At 44.6% G+C, this 12,064-nt stretch overlaps 2 protein-coding genes across 2 annotated transcripts; one reads left to right on the forward strand and one right to left on the reverse strand.

Moving 5' to 3' along the window:
• Nucleotides 1-785: 785 nt before the first annotated feature.
• LOC104583815 (putative glycine-rich cell wall structural protein 1) lies at nt 786-1,561 on the forward strand. The gene has a single exon (XM_010237478.3). It carries the CDS (start codon nt 890-892, stop codon nt 1,301-1,303), a length of 414 nt encoding a protein of 137 aa, XP_010235780.1. The 5' UTR covers nt 786-889; the 3' UTR covers nt 1,304-1,561.
• An 823-nt stretch (nt 1,562-2,384) lies between these two features.
• LOC100840426 (cyclin-P4-1) lies at nt 2,385-5,229 on the reverse strand. Its single transcript, XM_003569950.4, has 2 exons — nt 4,304-5,229; nt 2,385-3,256 (listed from the first exon to the last, which is right to left on the reverse strand). Exons 1-2 carry the CDS (start codon nt 4,696-4,698, stop codon nt 3,001-3,003), a joined length of 651 nt encoding a protein of 216 aa, XP_003569998.1. The 5' UTR covers nt 4,699-5,229; the 3' UTR covers nt 2,385-3,000.
• Between the last annotated feature and the right edge of the window lie 6,835 nt (nt 5,230-12,064).

Consider the following 12,064-nt stretch of genomic DNA (forward strand, 5'->3'; position numbering starts at 1 on the left):
AAGGGTTTCGCTGATCCCTTCAGTGGGACTGCAGAATTTTGACTACTACTACAATGTGAAATTTCATCACGATCCAACGGTGGAATCTTCGGAAAGCTTCGAAACACCGAGTGCTGTTTGGAATTCTCACGCCCGTGTGGGACAGCACAAACATCCGAATTGTTCGCCTGTTTCCCACTGGCTCAAGAAATCTTTCGTTGATCCCTTCGGTGAGATTGCGTGTAATTGTGTCTACTACTATCTCTTGAAATTTCATGACGATCCAACGGTGCAATCTCCGAAAAAATTGAAAACACCGAGTGTTATTTGAAGCCATACGAAAATGATAGAAGAAAATATTATTTAATGTCCATCCTGTCTTTTTTTATGAAGGTGTACGGAGTAATCTAAACCGTCCTTGTGTTTTTCGTAAGAGGAGGGGGGTGTATTGAATCAGAAGTTTTATGCATTTTAATTTCATCATTAAATAGAACCCCTTTTTTATTTTAGACAAATTTATAGAATGAAAGCTTTTATGCCACCGGAGGAATACAAATCCGTGTTTTCTTTACGTGAAATTCCAAAGCATGGGATGAGATAAGCCTGCCCACCATACGAGGGCATCCCCACGCTATCTCTAGTAAGTCGGCACAAAACAGAGCAATCAGGCGACGCGCACCCACGGCCACGACGTCGACAAGCAAGTGCCAAAAGCGGCAACGAGGATGTCAAAATCACCCCGGGAATGCGATGGGACGTTAGTGGGTGATCTATCGCTCGGATCGGTCTTTCATCCAGTGCTCCCCGTGATCTAGCGCTATAAATAAGACGATCGATCGGACTAGCTTGGTCTGAAGGTCAAGGAAGAAGAAGCTCTTTAGGGAAGGAAGGAGCTGCAAGCCAAGCTAGCATGGCGAGAAGCTGCAAGCAATGGGGAGCGCTGCAGTTAGCAGGAGCGCCTGCGCTCGCGTTCCTCCTCATCGCGTCGGTGCAGTGCGAGTCGTCCGTGCTGCCGCCTGGTTGGACGGGCGGCTCCGGGTCCGACCAGGGGTCCAGCCCTGACGGCTCTTGGAAGTACGAGTGGGGCTGGGCTGCTGGGCCTGGTGGACATGGGTCTGGGTTCGGGTTCGGGTACAGCGGCAGCGGTAGCGGCGATGCAGGCGGCGGCGGAGGAGGAGGAGGAGGAGGAGGAAGCGGATCACGGACGTTTGGCTCACGCGGTGGTGGCTACGGTGCTGGTGGTTACACTGGCGAAGCCGCCGGCGGTGGGAAGGAAGACGGCGGAAGGGCGCAGAAGCAGCCGGACGGTGGCGGCCAGAACTGAAGCCGCCCGTGCGTGCCATTGCCTTGCATAGTTGCATAAGGTGCGGGAGGGTTAATTAGCCAAAGCAGCCAGTATTAGTATATCAACGATGTTGCATGTGTGTGGTGTATTGGTGTGTCGAATATATGTACTCAGTCTCGATCCATCCGTATAAGCAGACTTGTGTATGATGTGCTCGATTGTCGTTCTATATGTATCTGGCTATGCCATTGACAATAGTCCTGTATATTCTACGAGTCGACGTGGGGTAGTCAAGTTGCTGTCAGGAGAAAATTCCGTCTGTCTTCAAGGTTCTGAAGTCCTAGTGGTTGGAAAAATTCTAACTTGCGTGAAGAACAATTCTAACTTGAGTGAAAACAAGAGCTACTGCAAGCTTTCCTCTTCTTTTTTCTTCTTCAGTAAAGTAAAAACCTACAGCAGGACTAGCAAGCAAGCATCGTATACTTCTGAAAGGCACCAACTGATCTGTGCCAAATTGGTTATACGAAGCAGAGGCATTAACTTCGTGCTCCTCAATTCACCGCACAAATGAGCTGCCATCAAAATAAACTGCAAAACAATCGTACATAGTGCAACCTTTAATTATAGTCATACGATAGCGGTTGAAGGGGGGGAATATTATCACAAGCAAAGAGTGCGATGTGAGGCATATATACTCTTATTATCATGGTCATAGAGGACATTTTGTGTAAAAAGGTTGGGGGTGCAGCTATGGTTGATGAACCTTGCAAGGTTGCCCCATTTCAAAGCATCAACAGCGAAGATATTTACTTCATCTTCTCCAGGACCATTCTGAAGGGAGGGTATAGTACTTGATAAGCCGTCCCAACGGAATACATTGTAATAGTTGTGTCCAATTACAAATATGTACACATCATTTTCCCTCTTCTAAGCACCTTCATCCTCCAACAATTCTCCGATATATTCGCACACAAAGCTTCCCGCGGGTATAAAATCAAGGCTTCTTACACGTCCGCCACTTCATGTTTAAAATTGCTCTAACTTGCCGATCAAGCCCGTACGTTTCCCTTTCTTCTCCACAAACTCTTCTGCTTGTCCTGCTTGGAGCGACACAACACAATTGCAGACCTCATTTTCCAGAGCAATGTTTATGTGCAAAATTTCACAGAATTTTTCAGAACTTGTAATGACAAAGGCAACTGCCCCTGCTGTGCACGCGTGTAAAGCACAACGCAACGCCACCATGGTCAAACGCGCTAGTACGTACTGCGAATTACTCTCTCCGTTTCATAATTCTTGTCTCAATTTTGTCTAAAAATGGATGTATTTATTTCTAATAAGTGTCTAGATTCATATAATATTTTGACAAGAATTATGCAACGGAGGGAGTACTTTTTACATCACCCTGTCACACAATATATATACATGCAATGCTGAATGACCAAGACCGTACGAATCTACGGCAGAAGAAAGTTAGGGGATCGTTTCCCCTTTTCGAAAAAAAAGAAGAAAGCTAGAGGAAACTAAGAGAGGAGGAAGACGACCACCTAGCTAGCTAGCTAACATTTTATACAGACAGATTGACCGACATGGCGACATGTATTCTCTCCGTTTCATAATTATTGTCATGGCTAGTTCAAAACCATGACAGTCCTTATGAAAGGGGAGAGGGAGTACCTAACATTCTATTACGCCCCCATGTAATTTCACGCGCGCGGCTAGCTGTCAGATCGCCTTCATGCGGCGAGCTGCTGCTGGGAGCTGCAGCCGGCACCGGCGGCTTCTTCGTCGGAGAGGCAGCAGTACTGCAGCTGCCTCGGCGGAGCCTCTGCGCACAGCATCTCTGACTGGAGCACGGCGCAGTAGTCGCCGAATGTCTCCGGCGTCACGTTCAGGTCGAAGCCGACGCCGAACAGGAAGTCCACCTCCAGGTAGTTCATCTCCGCCAGGCTGATGCCCCCGACCTTGGCGAAGTACGCATTGTTGTAGCATCTGCATAGACGGGCCACATCAAACGTGTCACACTTCAGTTCAGTTCAATACTAGTTCGGAATATAATTGTATATTTCTTCATCTCTTTCAGCTGACTTATGACTGAGTTTACTGTCCAATGATTTTTAGGAGCAATAATGACACAGTTAAACGGGAAGGATCAAACCAAGCAAGCGAACAAAGCACAGCCAGAATTACCAACCAAGCACCCAAACCAATTCTTTATCGAAGAAAACAAGTTCGAATTCTTTAAGGATGCCAAGTTGGGCCAATTAAGTAGCAGATCAATCACTCTTAGCATTAGCAAAGATTAACTTGAAAAAGATGCCCTGGGTCCTGACGTCTATTGGGGTGAAAATTGAGGAGCGAGCAAACATCAGCGGATGGCAAGTTGCCGGTCCCAATCCCCCCACAACTGGCACCGAGTTAAGTTCCAAGCGGAAAGGTGAGTGGGCAGGGGTGGTTTTCTGGTTGATGCCCTCCATCGGGTCCACGGCAGCCACCACGTACGTTTTCTGCTCTGCTGGACAAGCATGATTTTGCCCATACGTCTGGTACTGCCTGCTTTGCTAGGACAAATCACTTTGTGTACCCAGTGCTTAGTGCGAATCCTAGCGTGACAGCGTATATAGTTAAAGTAGGAAGGAACCTACTCACTGATTGCTTTCTTTTGGTGCATGATTATACTAGTACAGTAGTTGATATATATCCTGCAATGAGTAGTATGGATACTTCTGGATTGTGGTGCGAAGAAAAATCATGTATGTATATATGAAGTACGGAGTATGTAACTACGTAGATCCTAATGCACAAACAGTTAATTATTATCTGATGATGCTAAAGCAGATAGAAGCAAAATTCTGAAGAGCGGAACGATGCTGAAGTTACTTCAAAGAGACTCCCAAACTTATTCCTAGCTAGCAGAGATTCCTACGAGGCAAAGCTATGGAGGAGGGGGGAAGCCGGGAAGCACCCAAAGCGAGTAGGAGCAGAGCATTTCGTCACTAATGTACTGACAAGATCGATCATGCAGGGAGGGAAACTCACATGTCATCCATGAACTTGACGGCGGCGAGAACGGTGGTGATGAGGAGGCGGTGCACGCTGTAGGAATCCACGGCGAGGGCGAACCTCCTGCGGCGGCCGCCGCCGCGGTGCAGGAGCCGGTCGAGGTAGATGTAGGCGACGACGTAGCACGCGGGGCTGCACCCGGCGAACCGCGCGATGCGCGCCACGTACGCGCGCACCGAGATGCCGGGCTTCGTCGTCGCCCGGAACGCCGACGCCGACGCCATGGCCGGCGCCGCGGCCAGCTCCAGCTCCGCCGCCGCAGCAGCGTCGTTGCGCTCCGCGACGCGCTCCAGGATGCCGGCGAGGGCGGACACCACACGCAGCATGTCCTGGGCGCTCCCCGCCACCAGCTCCTGATCACACTCGGCCATGGCGCTTCTGGCGTACGGCGGCTAGCTGTGCACACGTGATGATTGATTGGGCTGGTGGAGAGAGCAGGTGGGGGGAGAAATGCACGGAGTCCGTTATATAGAACGGGAGAGAGAGATGGGGAAGGAAGGCTGTTAAAGTTTTTTTCTGTTAGTTAATCAGGTACTCCATTTCTGGGGAGGAGATAGGGGTATACTCGAGCTCAATTGCTCGTGTAAGCACAGTTAAGAAGGAACTTCGGTAATTTGAGCCTTGAAAAATCGTTACGGTTAGGCGTGTTTAGTTACCCGGTTTGGCTAGTACCACTGTACTAGTGGATATAACTATTTTGAAGAAGATGGTGGATATAAGTTAGGTACTAGTAGGACAAAGTGAAACAGGTCGGAATTGCTACTTTGAATTCGGCCATGCCCACAAAAGTCGTGTGTCCTGGTAAATCAATAGACATAATCATTTTCTAAAATTTTAGTTGAAAATCATCGTAATGTAAAATTTTAACTAAATCTAACCTCATTACGCAATGTGATATAGGTTGGCGTTGGACGTGACTATAATAACGCCACATAGCTTGGCATTGAAAAAAACTTAACAATTTTGCGTCTTGGAGGTTAACACCATGATCCATGGCGTTGAATAGTTGGAGCTCAAATACCATGGGGTTGACCCCCTAAAATTAATTTCAATTTCAGTTTTGGAAGCTCGAACGCCATTGAGCTCCAACACCTTTGGCGTTGACCCTTGCAAATGTTGGTTGCTCGAAGAAGTGTTGAGTTTTTTCAACGCCAAGCTATTTTGCATTAACCAAGCCACGTTCAGCGTCATAGAAGTTAGCAGCCGAGGGCCAAAGTTTTCACTAAAATCATTTTGGCTATTTTTTTAGAAAATGGTCGCTTTTGTTAATTTACACCACATATCACATATCTTAGGGTATATGCTAAAGATCTCTTTGTAAGATCATCAATGCTGTACAGCATGCCATAACACAATGTCATGGTATCTTTTGTGCGTGGGAGTACCACGCCACGAAGCCTTAGGCAAAACAATTATGTTCTTCCAACTTTTTTTTTACCAACATTACGTTCTCTCCTTTTCATGTAAGCAGGAATCCCATGCCACGGGGATATGAAATTTACCACCTCTGTTTCTAAGTACAAATGCTCTAACTTTGTCCAAATTCTGATTTGTCCCAGTTTTGTAAGGTCAAAATGTTGGTTTGATGGGCCATGGGTTTACGTAGTCTAAGTCGGTAAGTGACACCCTCAATAGGTTATGTAGTTTCTTTTTCTATTATAAAGGGCCCATGCCACAGGATGCTTACTTAAATTCATATTTGGTGATTCTCAAAAAAAGAAATAAAAAATCAAATTTGAGATCGAGCATAGTTTGGATCCTGGCTCCGGTTTCAATAATCTTAGACTTGGGTGTTATCATTGTTGAAGCAAGATGAAAGTTAAGGTAAGCATATCAAAATTGGCAGGGGTTTGAATTTTAAAAAATAAAAACAGTTGATGTGTTTTCCTCATCCCGGTAATGCAGATTTCTTTTCCAAAGTTTTCATATCCATGGTGGACACGGCTACACGGCTGCACTGGGTACCCTTTTTTTAATTACTCTTGCTTTTTTTTTGTAGCTCTGAGATTTGTCATGCAGCTTGTGATCGAACCAAGCAATATTAAATACTCGTAAAAGTCTGGTAAAAAAATACTCGTAAAAAATGAGCTGTGCAACACAATGTCTTTCCAGCCCCTTATAGAGGCTCAGTTCCATTTTGCATGCTACAGCTAAGCTAAAATCCCTACCGAACGTGGCCTGAACGAACTGACAAGCATAGGAATTTCTTTAGTAGTTCTCACCGGCCAAATGGTGTTTAAAATGTTCTCAGTCGTCATCTTCATTTCGTTTTAAACACCCAACACCGTCCGTATTACTAGTATAATCCTAGTATTGTTCAGTACAGTAGTCACTGGTCAGTAGGTTCTCACTGCAATAAAACTTGCTATCTTGTCTTGCATGCAATCTTGTCTGTTTTTATGCAACTTTCCAAGAAACTGATCGGTGATGCACGTCCTGGTCCGGATACCACTTCTGGCTGGTGAACGATTGTTGTCATCGTCTTCAAGTGCCGTTCCTGTTCTCCAAATTAATCAAGCACTCTTTAGCCTGCTGGAGATTAATCAGCACCTAGCTAGGAGGGAGTTGAGATGACTACACCCACTATTTTGTTTTCTGTGTGGTATGTGTCCCTCCAAATTTTCTTTAATGCGAATTACGCTATGATCAGTGCGTAAACAAAAGCAGAGTATCTGCTTTTGAAGAGAAAGAGATCGCTCAGCGGAGCGGCACCTTCCGATGGGGAGGATGCATGCGACTATGCGAGGGTTGGTACCCGCCAAATCTCCAGAAGCGGTTAACCTGCCATTCTCGGAAGCCCGGCGACACCACCCAGCCAGCGTGCCAAAATTCATTGCTGTCAAGTGACACCAGTGGCTCATTGCCAGCTCCATCCCTGTGCCTCGGGTCTCCATGCTTTTGAGGTGCTATCAGGCGATCGGCGTTGCTAGGACGAACGTGCTTTTGTGCAGGTCAGCAATGAGAGACGTCGGAATTTGGAAATAATTTGCCATGTTAATCTGACCGGCAGGGCCAAGCAGTCCATTCCGTATCAAATGTCTCTAATTTCAAAATTAGGTTTTGTGTTAGCAATCTTATATAACTAAACAGGGGATCCTCACTATTCAAGCAGCCACGTCACCCCTATTTACTGAGCAAGCGAGAAAATTACCCAAAACCATCACATTTGAGGCACATATCTAAGAAAACCATTTTTTTAAATAAAAATTACCCAAAACCACCATTTTAGGGTCGGATGTACTCCCGCGCACTGATTAGCCAGTTGATAATGTTTTGATGAAAAACTGACAATGTGGCCCACATGTCGGTGCTACCGTGGCGCCATGCTGGACAAGCCGTCCGAGTTGTCCCATCTATTTTCTGCACAAATTGGTCCCGTCCCCCGCCGTCTCATCTCTGTCCGGCAGCCACTGCTCCTGCGGGCTCCGTCTCCCGTCCTCCTCCATGTCGAGCTGCCCCGTCACCATCTTCTTCCCCTGGCCTTCATCTCTCTTCCCTTCCCCGAGCTCTTCTTCTCCCCATCTTCCCTCTCCCGCGTTTTCTCCTCAATCCAATCATGGAGAAGATGACGAGCGTGAGGATGTACGCAGCCGTCCCCGTGGTACAGACGCTGCAGGCCTGCTTCCGGTCAACTCGCGCGTCCGCCATGCGCCGCCTGCAACACGCGCCGCTGCAAACCAGCCTATGCGCCGCCCGCTCTCCCGCATAGCCCACGCGATGACGCCCGCGCTGTTCGCAGATCCCATGCGTTGCAGTACCTTCTCCCCGCTTTCGCGCAGAAGCCCAACCCCAACGCTGCCTCCTCCCCAGCCACCTCGAGATCCTCTGCTTCGATCCACGCGAGCCCCAGCCGCCCCGCGTCGGAGTCCGACCCCTGAGATCCGTGCCCTCCATTGCGGACACGCTCTGTGCCCGTGGCGAGCCTGCTGACCCGTGCCTCGTCCGACTCGCCGGGGTTCTTCGCCAAGCTTTGGGGGGGGGGGGGGGGGGGGCAGCGTGGCGCTGGCACCGGCAGTGGCCCCTGTCGCACTCAACGCGCGGAGTACCTCCGGCCCCCAAAACAGTGGTGATTTGATTTTTTTTTAAAGTGGTTTTCCTATAGATGAACATCAGAAGTGAAGAAACATTGAACCATCTATTATTTGAGTGTTTTTTCAACGAGAGGTGCTTGCAACATATTAACATAATCTGGCCAAGAAACACATCCTTCATTGAAGCTCTTCCAGAGATTAAAAATAGTTTCAATAACCCTCTCTTTTTTAAGGTGTTCTCTTTGGTGGCCAGGAACATTTGGAAAACTAGAAATAAGCTTGTTTTTGAGAAAGAGCCTGCCACTTTCCAGGGTTGGCTAGCTAAGTTCATTTCTGATTTATCTTTGCTTGGCTACAGGGTGCCTCAATCCCTTTCACATTCTCTTACTAGTTTGTTAAACCTTTTCTGATTAGCAAGGGAATGCCCCTGTTTGCACTTTTGTAAATATGTAAATATTTTATTTATTCTATATATACAGCAGTAGGAGCCTCTCCTACTGTTTTCCGTCAAAAAACGTGTCGCGTGATTGGGATTCTCGTCGGCCTTTCTTTCTCACAGTCTCACAGCAAAGTCCTACCGAAGCGACCGAGCCAACCCACCCACACGCCTCTTCCATTCGTCGATTGACCGCCTGCACCTGCACCGCCTCGCCTGCTGACGCCAGAAATTCCGGCGCATCGAAACGTCGCGCCGCAGCCGAACTATAGGCTCGCCTCCTTTCCCCAAACAGCCTAAAAATCAGCCGCCGTATGCCAAATATGGGGGGCGCGGCTGGAGATGCTCTTATTTAGTTTGTTTAGGTGAAACAACACTCTGTAAGGTGGTGTTTTTTTTATGGAAAGACCACAAGGAAAACCCTTACAGCGGAATTATGAACACCCGGATTTGAACCCTGGTGGATGGAGTCATGCACCCTTATCTGTAAGGTGGTGTTACTTGTTAGGGCATCTCCAACGGAACCCTTCAAATCCTCCCATTTGTTCAAATCTGTCCATATGAGGGTACATGAGCAAAATACACAACCCAATGAGGGAACCCCCATTTGTCCAAAAGTGGTCCACACCCTTCATATCTTTCCCAAATTTGGGGAGAGTATGGGGAGTCCCCATTTGTGCAAAACTCATCCAAACATTGTCCACTTGTGTTCTTGGACCACATGTCATAGACTCAGAAAAGATAAATGGAGGTTATCATTGGACAACTTGATATTTTGTTCACACTTATTTGTCCAAAGACCCCTCAACTGGACAAATGGGGAGGACAAATAGGGGCTCACCCTTGGAGATGCCCTTAGTCACTAAACTTTGGATGAATAACTACTTTTAAGGTCTGCAAGTGGCTTAATTATCTAGTTGATCTTTTTAGGTTGGTAATACATATACTATTTGCTATGTAACGATATCTACGTTTTGTATCATTGTTAATATAATAATATCTATATTGAGAAAGAGTTTTGGTTGTCATTTCAAATATCTACTTGATATTTTTATGTCGGTAACAGTGGAAATATCTTTAGAAAAAATTGTAACAATATAAGCAACATATCATTAGATGTTTACGCATCACTGCTAAGACAAACATAAAATAATCAATATGCAGCTAGGCTTTTCATCGTGTAACCATCAATTTACAATGCATTGTTATTTCGTATGAAACCAAAATTAATTGAATGCCGCTACTTCATCGACAAAGTATTGAGTATTACCTACAAGCATTATTATAAACATTTATATAATTAACTAAATTGATTAAAAAATTGTAAACATACAAGAAATAAAAAACTGAACGTTACATGTCCATGTTAAATCGTTGTAATTGTTTTTTGAACGATCTCAAAACAATTTTTTTAACCATTTATAATTGTAATTCTTAAACGATATTATTTTTCTCACATATTTCATTCAAATATACCCCACAATGAACACCATCCTCTCCCTCTGCAAAAGTGACAATATCGTCTTCTTAAAGTTATGTTCATTTAGGATTCATAAGATAGATGATATTGATAAATAAATTTGCACATATCCATTTATTTAGCGCGTCAACCACATTATATTGAATATCGGTAACATAGTCACTGATTTCTATTATTGTGCGATATCATAAGCAATATATCTTTTTACAAGGGTCTGGTTGTTTTTAAACATCTTTCAAAAGTCTTAAATGTGGTCCCCTTAAACTGGTTGTAAGAAGATTTTCCCTTAAAGAAATATATGAACTCAGCATCATGTCGGGAAGGTTTTTCCCTTAAAGAAGATATCGTGTGGCCAATATTTAAGCTTAAACTGCAGTTTAGTTTAAGTAAACAAGAGTAAGCATAACTATACTTCTACACTTGATTCAACTCTTATCTGAAATCACGGTAAGTACCGTGACATTTTTCCCCATAGCACAATGTAAAAAGTTATACTTGCTCGGTGAACTCTAATTGTACAACATTTTTACAACATGACGTATACGGCAGAATAAAGAATAAATTAGCAAAACAAATACTTAACAATTGAATTACAACTGGTTAATTAGTAGCAGTAGTTACCATTAGAGCTGCTTAGATGAGTCACAAATTCTTTTTCCAATTGTAAATCCGCAATCTCTAGCAGTGTTTTGAATAGAATCTCAACATCTAAAGAAAAAATTCAACCAGATTGAGACTTGTGCAAAGGATATATATATGATAAGAATAGAATATGTGACATTTTTTCCATGGAGGTGAGAGGCCCAAAGATAAATTCCATACAAAAGTACAAAATAGTATAGAAGATAAAATGTGGTTTGGTAAACAGGAATATGTTTTCCATTGCATGATAAACTCCACTAAATAGTAAGGAAAATAACACTATGAAATAAAAAACTATTGTATCACAGCTTATAATTTGTTGCATATTTGCATTGCAAATTGCTAGGGTACGAGTGGTTGTGTTGCTGCTCAAGTGTAAGTCTCTACATAAATTCGTGTTGCAAAGATTGATATCATGAAGAATTTGTCTATGAGAAATTTCATTATAATTCTTAGTTATATGAGTTGCTTTGTAATTGTTTTTGGACTATGTTTCAAAACCATGTAACTGTAACGTTTATGAAGTTTAATAAAGTTACATGTGATTCTAAAAAAAACTTGGAGGCCATGTTCCATCGCCCATGTTGCCCCTACCACTACGCGGGCCTGCTTGCTAGCAATTAGGTGTGCCACCATGTTGTATTTTTTTCTCTTTTACAAATTCGACTTAGGACAAAAATATACGGCCACACAGGCCTTACATTTTGGAAACGAGCGAGAGCACTATAATGATGGCCTTGTGGGCTAAACAATGTTCGATGTGCTTTTGTTTTCTTGAGATGGGCCCACTATGCTCTCAAGGTAGGGATCTGCAAACAAATCTACCCGGATCTAAAAGAACAAATCCACCCAAAGCAGACTAACAATAGTGCAGATGACGGGGCTAAAATAGACAGTAAACTTACAAAGCCGATCAGAACATTTAACATACAGGCCGTTGGACTGCCGCCTGCGCGTGTGCAACCACACAGGCCTTACATTTTGGAAACGAGCGAGAGCATTATAATGATGGCCTTGTGGGCTAAACAATGAGTCCAGTTCGACATGCTTTTGTTTTAATCTTGAGATGGGTCCACTGTGCTTTATCCACTCGGATCTAAAGAAACAAATCCACCCAGAGCAGGCCAACAATATATAGTGCAGATGAC

The sequence above is a fragment of the Brachypodium distachyon genome, chromosome 3 (assembly GCF_000005505.3).
Source record: "Brachypodium distachyon strain Bd21 chromosome 3, Brachypodium_distachyon_v3.0, whole genome shotgun sequence".
In the NCBI taxonomy this organism is placed as follows: domain Eukaryota; kingdom Viridiplantae; phylum Streptophyta; class Magnoliopsida; order Poales; family Poaceae; genus Brachypodium; species Brachypodium distachyon.